This window comes from Gobius niger (genome assembly GCF_951799975.1).
Source record: "Gobius niger genome assembly, chromosome: 1".
Taxonomy (NCBI): Eukaryota; Metazoa; Chordata; class Actinopteri; order Gobiiformes; family Gobiidae; genus Gobius; species Gobius niger.
In genome coordinates this window covers 67,679,340-67,699,499 of record NC_136852.1, presented here as the reverse complement: position 1 = coordinate 67,699,499, position 20,160 = coordinate 67,679,340, and the positions used below count along the sequence as shown (strand labels likewise).

Sequence of the window (20,160 nt, the reverse complement as noted above, 5' to 3'; positions counted from 1 at the left end):
CTCCTGACAAGGCTTCAGATGGAATGGACATATTCCCTTTTAAAGTTTGCCAAAGACAAAAATGGTGCCCTAACCTTTAAATCCACTTAACTTTGTTTGTAATACCACACCACTTCAGCTGCATTGCACCAACACGGTCCTGCAATGTTGAGGCTTTTAAAGGGGAGCAGTATTTTTGCTTCATTCACCACATTCACTGTTTAATTGTGTTCCTTCTTCTTCTATACTGAAGAAATTAAATTTGTCTTTACCGGATTTTGCTGTGTAATAAAAAGAAAGAACACAAAAGTGGCCTCCGCATTTTAAAATTCCACAAAACCTCACCTGGCCTATTCTAAGCAATCGTTATTGCATTTATTATGGTGCCATTGCTTTGTTAGCATGCCAAAATGATTTTCCATTTTCCAAACAAATAACAACATGGAAACAAACATAGTCCTTGGTGAAAATGACCTAGACATACATTATTTTAAAAAGACACTTGACATTTTAACACTGACCTTCCTTCATCAAAAGGAGTTGTGTTTTACTTCATTCATGTAGTTTTGAGTAAACCTACTCTCTTCGGCTCTTCCTCTTCTGCTGAAGCACTCTGATCTGTATTGAATGTGTGTGACTTAAGTTATAATGTTTGAAAATTGTCTGCAGCTATGCGTAGCTTACTTTGCTCTTTATATCTGAAGCGTTTGCTTTCAAATGCATTTTTTGGAACATCTCGTCCATCCGCATTAATATTTGAAAACCAATTATCAACGTTATCTGTGCGGCGCAGATTCCGCCCCTAACCCCAGACTGAGAGCTGTGCTGCCTTAGATCAAGTGGGCTGTGTCTGCTTTGATTTATTAAGTTTGCTCGGGCTACATTCCTATTCCTCTCCGAGTGCTGAAATGTTAATTAGATTTTCAACAGTTTGTTTTCCCCCCAAAGGTCACCAGTAAACAGCCTTTGTAACATTTGTCGGCGAGGCATTTACTCGTGTCCATTGTAATTGTGCTGGGAGATGAAAGAGTGGTCACTGATCCTCATGGCCACATGATCCTTGAATGCACCGTCGAACATGCGCCGCTGAAAATGGATATAAGTGAACATATGATGCATGAGCTCATATTTTCTATAATACTGTCTGGATCAGATACTTCAGAAGAGTAGGAGGCAATGTGGGCCTACATGTTGAAATGCTCCATATTTATGTAGCTATTGGAAGAACATATGATAAAATAGTTGTACAAGCTTTTACTCTTAGTCATCGACCTGATATCTAATCAATGATGCCACGATACTTTGTGTTTTATTTATTATGCAACGAAATTCAAGTAATACAAGACATGGAAGGACAGTTCCATGTGTATTTTGGATGAAGGAACAACATTATAGCTTTGTTTGCATGATATATCCCTGAGGCTTGAATTCACTTTTCCTGTATTTTAAACAACCCCTTAAATTTTCTTTTGTATTCTTTAAAGTGTACTTTTAAGTTCACAAATGTATCATTATTTATTGGCAATTATGTGCTTTATGATACAAAGTGTTCTAAAATGTTTATAACTCTTTGTTCTCCAGCCAGAAATAAGTTGGGCCCACAGCTAACAGTTTAAAGGGGCTAGATGCAAGTTGGTCATTTTATACTCACTACTGCCACCTCAGGTCTGCGTAACTGCAGGTTTTATATTAAAGGCCCTATATCATGCAAAATCGACTTTTTGGAGCTTTTAACCATGTTGTTAAGCTATTTCCTTATCGGAAACACCCCCAGGGTCTTCATAGTGTCACTGACTTGTGACACTATGAAGTAAAATACGTCATAGTGTCAAACAGGAAGTGCCTGACGTCTGTAATGTAATGCTTTACGGCCTGATTTTGATTTGTAAAACAGCTTTTTCAGAGCTGGACGCTGCCCCTGTGGAGTAAACAAACACACCCTGAGCGACAATGTATCATATAAATGCCTATACTTAACTTTGGAATGGCTAAAATAGCATGATACAGCTCGTGCATGACGGCACTTCGGACCCGAATTAACAGCGTTTTGAGTGTCAGTGCAGGATTTTCGAGACAGTTGTGGTGAATAAATCTGAGCTCATTCTACACATTAGGACATTGCTGGAACATGTAGGGGGAGGAAAATACATAGTTTTAACATTTTTAAACTCCGTATAGTCTCTTTAAAGTGAAGTCCCGACCTCAGCACTGTTTTGTTGCCATGTTAGATCATGCTAGAACGTGTTGGAACTAGTATGACATTACCTGAAAAACCCTAATAAATAAAACTAACCAAACCAAGAGAAAAAATTAGAAATCAAGTCCCTTAAACTCTTCTAAGTATGCATTTTCTTTGCTGCGTATCCAATGGCATCTGTGAGCAGCGACTCCACGGCGGCCCGCGGCGCTTCTCTTTTGATAAACATGAAAAGACATCACCACAGACACGGGGATCTTTAGATGGCGGCTGGTTTGGGAGTGTACAAAATGATGAAATATTTTGTCAAAACACGAGCAGGCGGTTCGAATAGGTGCGATGGGTGGATCTCATTAGTGGGCATAATCCGTCTTTTGGAGATGCTTGGTGGTTGACTGCAGGCCTGTTTGTTCTGGAGTGACGCATTTGTTGTCGGAGTGACACCCAAAAAGGTCAGGAGAAAATGAAAGACGGGAGAAAAGATGTAAGAGAGAGAGGGAGGAATAAAGGTTTGGGTTTTTCTGTTGGGCAACAATTATCCCGATGATCACATTTTTAATTGAATAAGGAGAGAATTAAACAGGCACAGCCGCAGAATGCTAACTTCCTGGTGTCTTAAAGGAATAGGCCACTGTTTTTACATACAGAGATATGTTCTTACCTTAGCTTAGAGTCGATGCATAACTGTCTGGTCTTTGTGTGTGAGCGCAGTCATGCAAATGTTGTAAGCATTTAGCCTCCCCCAGCATATTCCTATAGCTCCAAACTGGGGTGAAGTTAGAAGCTACCTAGCTCTTCCATGTTTTCCCTATTTAGCTCATTGACTGCCAGCCATTTTGAAATCAGAGAGCTCCCCACTGCCTGAGGTTTTTCAGGATTTTCAAGACACACAGAAAATTAAGTTCTAGGTACCAACACCAAACCCACCAAAAGAAAGATTAGACTTTCTTCTTTCATCTTAAATAAAGTTTGTTTGTACCTCTTTCCATTCGTTAGTAATCGTCCGTAGAAAATAGGTGAAATCACCCAAAAAGCTTTTTGTAATCAAGCAGAACAGTTACTTTGACGCTAATATTTTTTGCTTTAGTGACATCTCAAACATCTGAACAGTGGTTTCCTTAAAACAGAAGCACACTCTCTCATGTTCTTCTCTCATACGAGAGAGGAACAAAAAATCTGAGAGAAAAAATCTCTCGGGTGCGCTGTGCACTGCCGGACGCCATGTCCGGATGTGGGCTGGAGGCTAGCATTTTTAGCATGCTTATTAGGGGCTTTTTTTTAGGTCTGCTTCTTTGATCCCCGTTTTCCACCATTACTACGAAAACCACCGCTAACCAAAACCTGTTCAAATGTAACTTTCCTGTATTTTTCCTTAATGTCATTCTCTCTGGATCTTCTCCTCTTGTTACCTTAGTCCTTCCCTCGTCTGAGACCACGTTAGATCAGAACAAGTAGCCGCGGTTACTATTTCTGACCTGCGACTTGACCTGTGATCGCATCCAAAAAGCACTGCTGCTACCTGCTGACTCAATAAACTAATGTCTACAACTAAGATATTTACACCGCAGCTGCACAAGGCTTTAATGCACCCATCCCCACTGAAAAACCTGATTGACGTCTAACAACGTCATTGGCTGTCAATGGGTTAAATACAGTCATGTGAAAAGTTGCAGGATCCAAGTATAGTAACACAAAATTAAAGTAGATTTTCTAAGCTGATAAAAAGGGACTGAGCACTCGCACAAAGACCAGACAGTTAAATCAACTCATCTAAGCTAAGGTAAGAACATATCTCAGTACGAAAAAATGATGGCCTATTCCTTTAACTGTTGCTTGTCTCGATAAATAATAGTCAAACTATTTAAAGCCAAGTCGTACAAAAAGGATCAAATGGGTTCAGTCGCCATATCCACAGCTATACCAGTCGTTTTCAGTGTTGTCGCCCTACAGGAACATTGTGTGCACTTTGACAGCAAGTTTATCAATACCGACCAACTTTGCAAAGGGCAATCAGTGCCATTTTAGCATCTTCATTGGCATGCAAGCAAATTAGCCAATATTATAGCAAAAAAAATGCCTTATGAGAAAGTGCACTGTCAATAAGTCCACTCAATGGGCCCTGCGGCAGACTAAGCGGCTGTATTACATGATGGATGGGTTATGTTCATAGAGTGCATTTTCTTACGGGCACAGGCCATTCTAATAAAAACAAAGCAAAGGCTGAAGCAATCTTTACCAATGTCCATTATCGAAATTAAAGACAAACTTTGCAAAAACTTCAACCAAATGGAAGCGCACACAAGTTCTTCATCAGTCCAAGTTTACTAAAGTTTGCACTTTCTGCAAGTTTGCATCGTATACCAATGAATCCTTTTTGTAGTCCCTCTGGGGGTCTTTCATCTCCCCCTGGTGTCTCTGGCCAGAAGACCACATTTGCAACTTGACTGCCATCGGACCGGAGCCACCAATACACACTAATAGAATCACGAAGAAGAAGCTAACAGGCTAGCGGGCAAAGCTAGCTGCGGGCTAGCGCCACTTTAAACAGTATTTACAGCCAAGTTTGAGTGAAAACACTTATTTCCATTGTGTAATTTGATGTACAATATCCCTCTCTCCCTTTGTCTTTTCTGTCAGCGCAGTATTTACTCTCACAGACAATTAATAAAAATTAAAAATCGTATTTGCTACGACACTTGCAGTTGCACTTATGGCCTCTAGGGGCAAGATTTACTTAGTACTGCTTTAAATCATTCTGGACAAATCTAAAATCACGTAATTGCAAAAGCCAAACAATACAGATCAGTTTGTTTAAAGTCATGATAGGGTCAATTTATGTTTGCTAGTTATGCTAGTTATTGAACACCGTCATTATTAAGAGTAATCACTGAAAAACAAGTGGCCTAGTGACATGGTTTTTAGTTTCAAGTACACACTGTCACTCCTTGCTGTCTTGCATTTACATTGCCATAGGAAGCATCGGCAAACCAATTTCACTAAATGTTCTACTGCACCATTGATTTATTAGCATGCCACTCTTTAAACAATAGCTTTACATGCACAAATGATAAACTTGTGGTATTTGCAGTGACTTGCAGCATAGTATACATTTTAATAGTGGCATTTGTAGCTATGGTGGGTTTTGAATGAAAATCTGTAGACATTTCTGACTTGAGTTAAAAAGAATATTCTCTTCTCATTTCTTTCCCATCCACTACTTGTCTGTGCACCCCTGTATTTTGTTGCATAATGTTTACTTTGCATAATAGTCCAACTTTGCAGTGCAACACCGTATTCGCCCCAAAATGTAAACACTTCAGTTCAGCCTCAGCCACTACTTTTACAACAATAATATTTTGTTCCGCCAATGGTTGTCGGGGCAGAAAACTCACATTTCATTCAGATTGGGTCAACATTGCATCATGTGGACAGCACTAAGCTCGCTACTGTATGACCTGCTCTAAAATTCTAACATTCAGATTTGCGGGCATTTATTTTTAGCCTTTTTGCTTTCACTGTCACAATAATAATTTTACCCCTTCTATCTCTCTCGTCGAAATGCCGCCTCAAAATAACCTCCGCCTCACCCCTCCATGATAGTAGCATTGTCGGAGGTCAAGATTTGTCGAACTAAATCAAGAACAAAGTAAACTGAAAGCAAATTGGGAAAAAACATGACAAACTAAACTTTTGCATATTTTTAAGTCGCCTTATATCTGTTTTTGGCTTTAAAACTTCAAAAAGAAGTAGTACCTTATATTGTAGTTTTTTGCCATTTAAATATTACGCCACCTAACGTTGTGGTACTTCGCGATATATTGTCAGGGTTATTACTATTCCCCACTGTACACGGTTTGGTCCATTTACATTGGGTTGAGTGGTGCTTTCACTCACCATTGTGGAGAGGATATTAATTATGTAAACAGTCTTGAGGGCTCATTTGCATAGTTTTTATTGATTTCACTGTGTCGGCAGAAAAGATGAGAGGCGGGCATTGTCATTCATGTCAGTGGCATTGCACGCGGCGGGTAATTGAGGACATCTGTTGGGAGATATCAAGCTGAAGAGTAAATTATACCAGGAAAAATATATTTTCTAACTGTCAGCCAACCGTTGCCGCTCGACCAAACCGTCTCCCATGGCACTCATATAAAGGCGGACCTTCTCTACTTCAAGTTAAGCAGCACTGCTCCAGCGCCCTTTCTGCACAACACAGATTAGACTCATGTATGTAACTTTGACCTGGACCACTCCTCCCTCTTTTGTTTGTTCATTGGTAGTAAAAATGCCTTTTAATTTTAAGTACACATTATACTGCCCGCCAGTAACATGTCACCCCTCCAAATGTCTTACTTTGAGACATTTGGAGCTTCTGTTTCACCTTTAATGGTGATCTGTGATTGGTGTAGAAAGGTAACATTTTCGTTAAAAGGAAAGGATAACATTATACAGTACTTGTAAAAAGAGTACAATCTTTGGCTCCTGGGTGGATTGAGATTTATTGTGACGCTACAATTCAAAATGTGTGTTTTACAACTTGGAATTGCATTCTGAGCCGTTAGCAGTGAGGCAGCAGCTCCCAAAAGCACCACCTGTTCAAAAAAAGCTCCTTCTAAGGACCTGCTTATCCAGGAAATGCTTTCCTCACCTCGCTTGCAAAGCTTAATCCTTTCATCGCAAAGTAAACACACTCGCCATAGCTTCTCTGCAGCCACAGGCTGGCGGTCTATTTTTTTTCTCTGTATATTATTTCCTTCTTTATTGAAACAGTTGCACAGCAAACAGGAGTAAGATGATGGGGGGTGGGAGGGACCTATGGGGAGATTGTATCAAGTGAATTAAGCTATATAAATGTTTTTGCTGTTTTAGATCAATATTACATATTGTGTTGATGTTTCACAGCTAGAAGGGCCTGGATTCAATTCCAAGGCAGGGCGTTTCTGTGTGGAGTTTGCATGTTCTTCCCATGTCTGCGTAGGTTGCATGTAGAAGAAGAAGATTTGTATAGAACCTTTCACAGACATAATCACAAAGCACTCCATACTCAGTGGTGGTGATAAGCCACATGTGTAGCTTCAGTTTCCCCTGGGGGAGACTGACAGAAGCGCGGTCGCGACTGCACATCTGTGCCAACAGTCCCTCTGACCACCATCATTCATTCAATATTGTACATATTTTAGTGGTAGGGGAAACCTACGCAGACACAGGAATAACATGCAAACTTAACACAGAAAGACCCCATCCAGGTGGGAATCGAACCTGGGACCTTCTAGCTGTGAAGCATGAGCGCTAACCACTGCACTACTGTGTCGCCATTACAATAGGTTAATCTTCCAGCCAGGTGATTCTGATTAGCTTGGCTCCACACATCTGGAGATGGGTCCCCGAGCACCGCCCACTGATCCTTCAGGTTGCCCCAGTGGCATTGAGGATGGGTCAAATGCAGAGAACGAATTTCCGTACGGGTATTAATACAATATACCTTAACTTTCTCAAGTCAGTCCCACCGATGGTCCCTTTTTCTACATTTTGAGGTGCGCATCCTAAACATGAGCTAATTTTGATGAGCTAAACTTTTACTTCTGTTTTAAAACTTAAATTCCGAAGTAGCATTATACTTTTACTTGTGTACATTATTTAACACTCTACCTTCACCACCCTACCATAAATATCACAATATAAACATATTTCAGCATCCTTCCATCCTTTTTATTATTATAGTCCTTTGCTTCTTCCTTCATGCCTCTCACCTCGCTTTTCGCCCCCAAATTGTCTCACAGCTATCTTTCTGCCCGCGTGTGCCTATCCACTGCTCCTCTCCAAACCAAAATGAAGGAGGCGCTTTAAATAATAAGCTGAAGGCTAACAGAGGGACCCCATCAACCTCTGAGCGCTATCCTCCGCGAAGCCATCAATCCCGCTCTAAAGCTAGCGCCGCGTAATGACATTGTGGCAGTGTACCCTCGCAGTGCTGCAAAACATATTAATGCTAGCCATAATGAGCCTGACAGCCCTATGTGGCTGTCGGGGAGCGACCAGGGAGATAGGCTATGCAATACTGCCCCCCGATGGCCCACAGAGGTAGTGTGACTGCAGAGGGCGATGCAGTGGTATTTTCAGGAATTAACATCAAAGTACTTTTAGCCATTGTTCATACACACTATTGTGAGGCTGATTACGGTCTGATTTTGTTTTGTTTTGTGGGAGTTACAAATGCAATCACTAAGGCTATTGCTCTAAAGATTGTGAAATACAAGGGTGGAAAATGTGATGCCTGTCGTGTCAGTGCTACTTTAAGTGGAGATGTCCCATAGCATGTGAGTAAATGGCCTTTTTCATTTTTTCACTACTTTAAATCTATGGATGAAATTTGATTTCAGGTTTGACTTAATTAATCTCACAGTGGATAAATTCACTTGTTACAATAGCTTTTAAAACACCAACAACAACTGAAGAAAGATGTGTGGTATACAAGGAATAATGTGAATAAATCAAAATTAGAGCAAAATATAAAGCTTGCAGTGCAAAGAGCAGACTATACATGTTTATAGTTATAGTCGGAGGTAGCTGACTAAGTGGCAAGTGACAACAATGGCATGTTTTTGTAAATACAGAGGTTATTGGACATAATAACTATACAGTAGAGTTGTACAGTCTAGCAGCAGAGGGGATGAAGGACTTGTAGTAGCGTAGTCTGTCACTGAGGGAGCTGCTCAGCTCCTCTACAGTCCCGTGCTGTGGGTGAGACTTGTTGTCCATGATGGATGTGAGCTTGTCTAACATCCTCCTGTCCCTCACCTCCTCCACAGAGTCCAGTAACCGGCCCAGGACAGAGCTGGCCCTCATAACCAGCTTGTTCAGTCTCTTCCTGCCCCACTCTGTGCTGCCTCGAGCCCAGCTGGAAAAAAAAAAACTTGTTGTTGTGTAGGCTAGATTACTTCTTTGCGTCCAGGTAAAAGCTTCAGTGCTGTCAGAGCAAGATTGAACAAATTGAGTTGGAGTGCTCCTGTATTCTCTCAAAGATTTGAAATATCAATACAAAGGTGTCTTGGGCTGCATAAGAGGCCGTAAGTACAAGTCTCCTTATGTGAGACCATGCCACTCTTCATTTGATATAGCTAAGAACCATAAGTTGGTGAGTTTCAACCGCTGGAGCCTGTGCTAGCACTACTTAACACATGATAGATGCTGGGATTATGGAAGGAGAGAGCCCTTTTTTGTTTATGGAAGTTTACAAAAAATGTATACATACCTAATAAATCCAATCCAATGTGCCTTTAAACTTTCCGCTAATTGGTGCTCATCTTGTCTTTCAGAATCCTGGAGCTGCAGCAGAACGGGGACATGGACATTCTGAAGCTGAAGTGGTGGCCGCGGGACAGCCCATGTGACCTGTACAGCTCGGTCCAGAGCCGACGCACCGGGAACGCCCTGGACATCCACAGCTTTGCGGGGGTCTTTTGCGTGCTGGCTGCTGGGGTGCTGCTCTCCTGCCTCATCGCCATGGTGGAGAGCTGGTGGTCCCGACGTAAAGGCTCCCGGGTACCCTCCAAAGAGGTACGGGCGTGGGAGGGTGAAGGGGGAGGACGAAGAGGGCTGGGAGGTGTTAGAAATGTTGGGCTGTTTCCAAATGTCCACACCATTCCCTACATAGTGCACTGTTTAGTGGTCACGCCATTTTGCAGTGATTTCTGAATGTCAAGAGAGAAAAAAGTAGTGCATACAAATGGTCTCCACGGCGCAGGTCATGTGACAAGGCCAAACATGATCTGCGCCAAGGAGGAAACTAGTGAGCTGCGGGTCAGAATCGCTAACAGAATGAGCGCACTATGTAGTACAGAAGGAGTCAGGGGCTGGGGTGGACATTCGGACACAGCCTTGAGCATTGTGATAACAGTCGGAGATCCTTTTTTGACTAGAATGACAGTACTGTGGTGAAAGCACGGCAGAACCATCGATATTCAACATGGACTTTAACATGACTGAATGCGGGCCTTAACAAGGACTGGAATGAGACTAAACAAGAAGGGTGTGGACTGCAAAAAAGTGGACAGCTCCATTAGCTAGCTCGGTTTGGATAAGTCTGACTTGTGTTGTTAGTATCAGGACTTTAGCCTGACTTATCTGAGCCACTTTTCAGGGACAGTTCTCAGGGCAAAATCCAGGACAGACACCAAACTAAACAATAAGTCAAACTCAGATTCATCTCAGACTGTAATGAGATGAAACCAGATGTTTAAAAACTCTTCCATGACTAAATCAGAACAAAACCAGGAGTAGATTACAAGACAAAATCACGACCAAATGCTAGATCTGTCGAAGTTTCTTACTTGAGAATATCTAGTTAACTTGTAATTCTGGCGAAGCTTCCTAACTACTTCTCACATTGCAAGAAAGTCATTAAGAAAAAAACAAATTGCATTTGCTCATTAGAATCAGTAATGATAATCTTTTTGAAGAATACACTTTATTGGTCTGTTAATTGGATTCAACCTCTCAGCATCGGACTCTCACAAGTTTCTACGCCTCGTGCATAGTGATACCATGGTAATCCAAACTTCAAGCCTTCAGTTTGGAATTGCGTCCATCTAGGCCCCATGTTTTTTTTTTCACATGTCCCAGAAGAAAAAAGATGAACAAAATTGCGAATTGTTTTGGAAAGTGCTTTTATAATGTTCTGCAGCTTCGTGAAGGTTATTTGAACTTCCTTATTACAAAGATATGGAGTTGCCATATAAATCAAAATACACAAAGAACAAGCAAAAATTTAGCCTTAATGGTTAAGGATGGGCTGCAACACATGTACTGGACACTTTATAAATCAAATAATAAATCGTCACTTGCTAAGGGATTGCTGGTTCAGTTCGCTTCATTATCAGTCATGCTTTCTTCAACTATGAATACTGTGGTGGCGTTCTTGGAAAAGACACTTGACCCATCTTACTCTTTTGTGAATGTGTTCACGTGATTGTGTTTGTGGAGGATCTCTCAAAACCCTTCTACTCTCAAAAAGCCAGCCCACACTCCAATACACAGTACGTCACACAGAGATTTGTCGATAAAAAAAAATATTCTGGACGTCATTTAATTTTTACTACAGGAAATACTTAGGCTAAGGTGTGTAAAGTAGTTGTAGAAGCTTGAATTATGTATTATATTGGACATGTAAGTAATAAAAGTAATAAATGCTGTGGCTTCAAGGTTAATTTCAGTGGAATTTAAATCTCCATTTGAATGGTTGCAATTACTCAAATTTAAGGCTTGGCAAACATGTCCTGAAACGCATGCAATTCTTTTTATAGTTTAACTGTTCGCATTTCCTAAAATTAGGACACTAGAACTCCAGAAAGTCTTAGTCAGAGAGATCGTGGCACCCTCTGCTGAGCCATTAGGAGTGGATCGGATGGAGGGGGATGTGAAGTGGTCCGTTGCTTAGAGCAGAAAAATGTAGCATTAGCGGTTAAAAGCACTAAGCCTTTTGAAGCGCCGATAAGGAAGGTAATTTTCTCAAAGTCAAGATGTATGACGAACTCAGATTAAAAGAGGCACTGCTCGCTCGGGGACAAAGTTGTGACGCTGACAACTATGCCATTTTTCCTTTGGTGCAGAGTTTGGAAGACTGAGTAGCCAAATGTTATGTCCAAGTAAGACGGTCATAAAAGAAAAGAACATTTGAGTGATGGGCTCCATTCGCAAGTTGAGTGAGACCTGTGGAGTTTGCGTTTGTGGAGGGATCCTTGTGTTTGAGTGGGTTTTCTCCGTGTGCTTCCGTTTAAAAAAAAAAAAAACCTCCATGGGCTAATATCCTTAAGCTAGGTACTCCTACAAACCGACGACTCCAGATCTGGAGGTGTACTGTATACTGTACACGGAACACTGTGGTTGCCCACTGCCCCGACAACTTCAACGCATGGGTCATTAAATGCAAGGACACATTTTCGTACTGGGAAAAAAATGGTCTCTATCAATTGTTCCCAACTATGTGTGTCGGGACCATAGATCTACATAATAGAGATCAGCGGGTCCCATTCAGTCCCATTCGCAATAATGATCCTGAGTGGTCTGTGAAATGAACATGGCTGCTCAATCTCCTCCTACCCAGCCTGTTCCTTAAAAGGGCTAAAGGGTGGGAAGTCCCGCCCTCACAGGGTGGGTGGACCCGCTACGAGCCTCCACAGCGCTCCAGAGCTTGTCAATCATAGATTTAGGATTCCACTTTTTAGTGCTGATGTACAAAAACCAGCGTAGTTAAAAATATGACCCCAGCGTCACATGGGTCATAGCAAGAAAAAATCAAACACTTTAGAGCCAGGCTTTAAGGCAGTTTAAACGACGTCCAAAGCTACAAAGGAACCCTGTTTCCAAAGTGTCTTTTGGAATCGCCCCTGGCCACCAGGGGTGGTATTACAACAATGTCAGTTCCCCGCCATGAGGACCAAAGAAAATGGCTTTCCTCGCCCATTGGTCGGGACCCACCATCACCCGAGGATGACTAGATACAAAATACTGTATTTTCCCCACAGATGATGATGATGTTATATTTGCAATGAATAAGCATAAAAAGCAGAAACAAAAATAACCCTGTAACTTTTTTAGTTAATAAATACTCAAAGAAATGATCCTTGACCCATTGAAAAGGTTCCACGAGCCCGACCCAACTACTACTGAGAAGTACTGGTCTACATCAACCTTAATTCAATATGCCAACAATGTTAAAGTCGACATATCATACATTGCTGAGACAAAAGAAATACATAGTCTTTTGGGTTCCTCAGTTTTGACATGAATAAATGAAATGTGTTTGTAAAGAAGGTGTGAGAGACTTTGTTGGTAAGGATTTCAAATTGGCCTTGACACATTATAAAATAGGGAAAGCAAGATTTTCAACGCAATGTGAGCAAATTGATGGTGCAGCAAGCTCAGAACGTGCCCGGAGATTAACCCAAAAAAATGAGTGTTTTGCATTCCCTCTGTGACGCAACTATCCAAATTGTAGCACTTCAGCAGTTTCCGTTTCTCCACAAAATGACCCCAGTAAATATAGCTTTATAGATGTAACCACAGCATGTACCTTCTTTTTTTGTGCCTGCTCCCAGAATACAGTTGAATCGTATGGGTGGTATATCAAGACCAAGGTGATGTAACCACCATTGATTCTTTTCCTGCTCTGAGCTCTTTTATATGTAAGAGAGTCAAAGTGAGGGCAGCGTTTCAGAAGTGGCTTTTTAATATTCCATGCGTATCATCAGCATCCTTGATAGGTGAGCCACAAGTGCTCCCCTATTATTTCTAATTGTGGCGCTTAATGGAAATAACCATCGGATCATCAGACTGATAAAGCTGTGTAGATACTGCGCCGCCAAAAGCAAATTTGCTTAAGTAAATTAAACGGCTAATTAAATGTAGCGGAGAGGGTATTGTTTTCACTCTTCTAATGGTGTAGCTCTGTAATTAGCTGGTGTCTTTTGTCAGCTAACTGTATACAAGCTTCTGAGGATGTCACATTGTGCAGAATCCAGAATAGGGTTATTATGCAGGATCCCTGGCCACTGTATTAGGTACATGTTTCATCATCATTTTATTTCAAAACAGAGCCTCTGTCTGTATATCCTATATAGTTAATCATTCACATGGCTGAAGGCTGGGGCGATCTCTGTTGTTGAAAAACATTTGGTCTGCATTTCTGGCCGAAATATCGCCAAAAAGTCATGTTAACAAATCAGTGGTGCCGTGATGAATGTGCAGTGCAGTGCAGAGTCCTGTCTGTGCTGCAACTAAACGCAGAGAGTCAGAAGAAGAGACTGATCATAGACAAGATCACTCCAGCTTGCCTGGTTTTTGATGAGGGGACAATATTATAACACAGTTTAAAGCTTAAAAACTTTGATTTTGTATATGTTCCCTTTAAACAAAGCAAAAAACTATTGATGCCAGCTGCCAGTAAGACAAACATCCTTTATTGTGGAAAAAATGGAATAGCCTCGTTCATTTAAAGCTGTCCAGAGTTGACAAAGCCCTAGGAGCACCACATCATGACGTCACCAAGTTCCAGAAAGCATTTTTAAGCTCGTGATTTCTGCAGGATTCCTCAAACATGCAAGTATGAATGTGTGAGGAAAACGTACCTCGTCCAAAAGAGCTATAAAGTGTTGAATATAGACATTTAATTACACCTGTAACCATTACTTTCACTCTAATGGGCTGTACAATGATGTCTGCCAATTTAACAGCATGCTTCATAGACTGCACTTACAGCAGGTAATCAAAGCACTCCAAGTACAGATTTTTCAGCCTTTCTGTATAGATATTCTCACGTATATCTGTCACCGTGGCAACACATCCTTATCTCGTCACGACAATAAGCCCTCACCCCCGGGCCCGATTCCTCCCGACTCCGCATCCTATCACCTCTCCGCTAATGTTATCTTAATGTTATTTTGATGACGGGAATTAATTTTGGTCATGACGCAAACGCATTGGTGTCAGCAGGATAATCAAGCATGTCTATTTTCTAATATGTAAAATGAACGGAAAAGGGAAAAAAAGCACGAGGAGGGAGGCAGATGCCGAAGCATGCCGGCGCTAAAATTAAAGGTGGCTATTTTCAACAAGCTTCCTCCGCCTAAACAGAGCCACCTTCTCCGGCTTGTAAATTAGCGGCGGCGCACCGTGAAATACCCAATCAGCCTGTGTGCGGTTGATCACCTCAGCAGGGATATCGTCGCAGGCTATCAGAAACACTGCCGGCGTATTATGTTATGTAGGATGTGAGAGGAGAGTTTATTTTTATAGAGACACAAAACAGAATGCAGCCTTGTTGTGTTCTTACTTTTAGATACAGTGGACCCAGATGTTTGCATACACTATATAAAAAAACACCTATATGCATTTTTTTCTCTGTATCTGACATGAAACCAGAATTAACCCTTCCTTTTTTAGGTCAATTAGAATTTTCAAAATTATTTCTATTGTAGGCAAGTTTTTGTTACTTTCTACAAAGTCAGAAATTTGCATACATTTCATTAATATTTGGTAGCATGCCTTTAAAGGAACAGGCCACCGTTTTTCCATTCTGAGATATGTTCTTACCTGAGCTTAGACGAGTTGATACGTACCTGTCTTTGTGCGTGTCTGTGGAAGAACGTGGTAGCTTCCAACTTCACCCCGCTTGTAGCTATATGAATACATTGGGGATGGCCAAATGCTAACAGCATCTTTGGTCGTTTTGTGTGACTGAGGACACGCACAAAGACCAGACAGGTACGTATCAACTCATCTAAGCTCAGGTAAGAACGTATCTCAGTATGGAAAAACGGTGGCCTGTTCCTTTTAGCACGAAGCCTTCAGCATGAAAGTCTCGTCTACAGCCTATGGTTAGAAACAAGATTAGGCCCACAGTGTCATAATTTTCTCTGAAGACAAAAAGGTTCATTCAGACATATGAGTGAGAGAGTGAATGGGTGACTGGTTCCTTACTGTAAAGTGCTTTGGGCCTGATAAAGGTAGAAAAGCTATAAGTTGAGTCCATTTACCAGACATGTAAGAGAAGTTTCTCCTGTCTCTTTTCACAGGGACTGAGGCAGTATACTGGGTTTTAAATGCTAGTTCAATTCAATTTTAGTTGCAACATATCACCAACCCGTAACAGATACGAGGAAATGCCAGTGATTCAGAATAGATCCAAGCGTACAACTTTAAACAGAATGTATGAACAAACATGTATGTCTTCCAATGTGCCACCCAGATAAAAATGTCTGGACACGCCCCTCCTTCTCCAGGAAAACGACGTGTTGGTCATTCCAGTAATTAGCCTTTTTTAAACTGTAATGGTTTACAGTAGATCAATTGTTTTGATAGCTTTGGATAGTCAGACCTATTGATCAAAGCCAAAACAATGTACCTTTGTGGGGCTTTCTTCTTCCCCAGGCAGTGTAACAAGGTCAAATTGCAAAATGTAGTCATTACCAGTCGACTGGCACAGTCAGTCAATCCCAGGGAAAACTACACTCGGCCCTCTGAAAGAGATTGATACAATAAGTTGTGAAATAAATATATTCTTGTCCAATAAAAAAAGTAATCATCTTCACTTACAGCTCCATAAAACACCCACAAATTGTACCAGCTCAGAACATAGCGCGCACTGATCTGGAATATCAAAACGATTCACAATCCGCCATTTGGAACATTGAAATTCTATGCCTGCTTCGTTCCGCCTGCGATTTAGATACCAACATTTGGACAGATATGTTTTTTTTTTTTTACTATCAACTTAGCCACTGCTGCAGCACCCCCGACTTTTGGCCGCTATCTTATCACCTCCACCACGGTGCAACACGAATCCCAAGCGCCTCTGCCTTCTCTCCACTGCACGCTGACAGTTTGCAAGTAAACAGCTAATCAAGACTGTGAAATTGGTGCAAAGTGTAGCGAATATGATATGCAAAACAGGGCCACTCAGGAGCTGCGGGAGATTAGCTGTGAAATAATATTTTGGGGGGGTTAATACACTTGTAACAATTTAATTTGGTGAGTAGATTGATCCTTTGCCAAAATAAAAAGCCAAAAAATAATATTCTTTGGAGACATTTTGGTGCTTGCTTCTAGAATAAGAAGCTTTAGAGCAAAATTCATATTAATTAGGACTTTTGTAATGGATACCGCATAAAGTACATTTTGGTGGATGAGAAAATCCATTTTGGATAGTTCACACAAATTTGTTTTACATTTGCTGACATCAACAAGCAACTTTTATGAATGCCAATTGACAAAACAATAGCCAAAAAATGGCTTTATTCACATTATTCAGGTACTCACAGTGGGCTGCGCCATCTTGTGTTCAAGGCCAAACTGCAGGTCTAACTTAAGCTGACATTGGCTGTAATTTATGATATTTGTAGCGCTCCGGGCTGGAGGCGCAATACACACTAATAGAATCGTGAAGAAGAAGCTAACAGGCTAACAGGCAAAGCTAACTGTGGGCTAGCGCCACTTTAGCCAAGTTTGAGACAAAAACATTATCTCCATTGTGTCATTGAGTTGTGGCACAATGTACAATATCCCTCTCTCTCTTTGTCTTTTCTGTCAGTGCAGTATTTACTCTCATGGATACACTGCGTTCCAAATTATTATGCAAATTGGATTTTTGTGTCAAAAAGGTAAAAAAAAAAACAATAATAATGAAACTCATGGATGGTATCGTGTCTTGGGGCTCTATGAATCACTGACATTAATCTCAGAGACCTGGGATAATTAGTTGTCGGGTTAAGCCCAGTTAAGGGAAAAACTACTGAAAAAGGGTGTTCCACTTTATTATGCAGATCATCATTTTTAAGCAATATGGCAAAGAAAAAGGGACTTTCTGCTGATGAAAAGCATGAAATAGTTGAATGCCTTGGTCTAGGTATGAAAACCTTCAATATTTCATGAAAGATTAAGTGTAATCATCGTACTGATAAGAGATTTGTGGATGATTCAGAGCACACACCGTTTTGTGCCGATAAAGGCACAATATGGACGGTTTCTGCCAGACAAACACATCAGATTAGGAGAACAGATGCCACAAAGCAGCAGACAGGTATTTGAAGCTGCTGGTGCCTCTGGAGTCCCCCAAACATCAAGGTGTAGGACCCTCCAGAGGCTGCAGTTGTGCATAAACCTTCTATCCGGGCCTCCCCTAAACTGTTAATTGAATGCTGATGAACAGAAACGGCTGCAGTGGCTCAGAAATACATGAGGACTCATTTTCAAACAGTCTTGTTCACTGATGAGCGCCGTGTAGCCCTGGATGGTCAACTCAATGGAGTAGTGAATGGTTGGTGAATGACCACAATGTCCCAACAAGGCTGTGACGTCAGTAAGGAGGTGGCGGAGTCATGTTTTGGGCCAGAATCATGAGGAGAGAGCTGGTCGGCCCCATTAGGCCCTTTTAGGCTCCCTGAAGGTGTGAAAATGACCTTTGAAAAATATGTGGAGTTTTTGACTGACAACTGTCTTCTATGCTACAAAATGAAGAGCTGTGCTTTCCCTAACAAAATCCTCTTCATGCATGACAACGCACCATGTCATACTGTAAAGAAAACCTCTGCATCACTGGCTGCTATGGGCATAAAAGGAGAGAAACTCATGATGTGGACCCCCTCTTTCCCTGACCTCAACTCTGTTGAGAACATTTGGAGCCTCAACAAAAAAACCTTCTATGAGGGTGGGAGGCAGTTTTCATCCAAACGGCAGCTCTGGGAGGCTATTCTAACATCCTGCAAACAAATCCAAGCAGAAATTGTCCAAAAACGTACAATTTTAATAGATTTAAGCATTTTAAAGCTGCTATCACACAAGGGCTCCTATGTTAAAATATAACTTGACCTGTTAATATTTTTTTGATTGAAATAGCTTTTGATTTCAGTAAATATGACCTCCTAATGCTACAAATACAACAAATGACCATTTTCAGTTAACTACAAGCTTTAAAATGTATTGAAACGATGAGTTGCATAATAACTTGGAACAGTGGATTTTGAGGTTTTTACTATATTTATTTTTGAAAAAAATACTGTTATCACTAGGAAATTTTTTCCACCACATTTAAATGATCCTCTACCAGGTAAAGACTTAAAAATTATGCTGACTCTCATTTGAGTTGACAATTTAGAAAATCTTAGAAAAATGTCATTTGCATAATAATTTGGAACGCAGTGTAAGTAATGAGTTTTAAAAAAACGCAACATGCTACGACACCTGCAGTGGAGCATGAGTTACTTAGTTCTGCTTTAAGTGGTGCCTCTAATACACTAAAATACTAAAAGACCACAGCCCACTAATGATATCAGCGGTTTCTAATGATAAATCAGGTGCTACAGGTGGTAAAATTGCATGTACTCATTTGAAGAAGTACTTTGCACCTGGCTTATTAAATCAGGCCCTAAATTTCGAATGGCTTGAGTGCTTTGTTGCGTAGCATCATTTTGAGACTTGGCCATGATTGGCTAAAACGATACGTGATCCGGAGCTTTGCTGAAAGTCCATCCTCTTCACAAATGCTTACAATGGGAGCCGTTCCAGATTGATATAACTGTGCTAATGTTGTTCACACTGCAATATCAATCTGGCTTTTGTCAGGTGAGTGAAAGCTAATTGAACTGCGAATTGGAATGAGGAATAGTCCACCGAGGTCTATCTAATTGTTGTTGCTTTAAAGAGAGACACTGGAGAAGTGATGGTTTGAAAAGCAAAGAAGTCATGGTAGAGTAAAATCAATTTGGCCCTATAGTAGATAGTATTTATGGCCATCGGTGGGAAAAAAGAGCCCACTATGCGATATCTCCAGCAAATAATGAATTTCCTCATAAAGCTGGAAGTTGCTCTGATGCGAAATACAAATAGCCTGCTGTAGACATTACCATGTGTCTTTGCCCCCAGACAGTTTGAAACGTGCTTATACAAACTCATCCCCGCCAAGAATCAAGATGTAAGGAATGAATGTGAACTTTGAAAATGGGAAAAGTACGTACAAGGCTTTTAACTTGTCTCCCAGGTACATAATGCATTTCTGGCAATTCCTATAACAATGTACATCCACAGTAGGTTCCTTGCCAAGTATAAATTAGAAATTTTAATCAAACAGCTTCCTCTATATTTACCTTTTAATTCTCCTACCATTGGAACGCTGACAACCCCCACATTAGCAGATCCAGGGACGGTCGCCATATTTCACTTAGCGGACAGTGTTGGCCCGAAAGAGGGAGTAAGAGGCTGCGACTCTCATCGATAGATAAATGATGTCAAATGTGTTATTAGTTTGTTTGATAAAGCGTGCGGGCTGTTCCAAGAGCTCTGTTTGCACCGTGCTAATTCCGCAGACGTACTTAGTGGCTCCTGATCAACAGTTTCAAAGGGCTGGTAGAATGAATCACGCCTCCTCTGGGCTGTTTGCTCATTGATTTGTGTAATTGTTCACTTTTATTCGCACTCCTGTGCACTTGGGGCTG

At 41.1% G+C, this 20,160-nt stretch overlaps 1 protein-coding gene across 4 annotated transcripts in view; it reads left to right on the top strand.

Moving 5' to 3' along the window:
* The window catches only part of grid2 (glutamate receptor, ionotropic, delta 2), a 651,170-nt gene that overhangs the window by 619,302 nt on the left and 11,708 nt on the right, over positions 1-20,160 (top strand). For all 4 annotated transcript variants that reach the window (XR_013792643.1, XM_079551983.1, XM_079551984.1 and 1 more), the window contains exon 15: positions 9,493-9,733. Coding sequence is in view for 3 of the 4 variants with exons in the window: in XM_079551983.1 (XP_079408109.1) it covers positions 9,493-9,733 (241 nt within the window). In the remaining variant the exon portion in view is untranslated. The remainder of the gene's footprint in view (positions 1-9,492; positions 9,734-20,160) is intronic.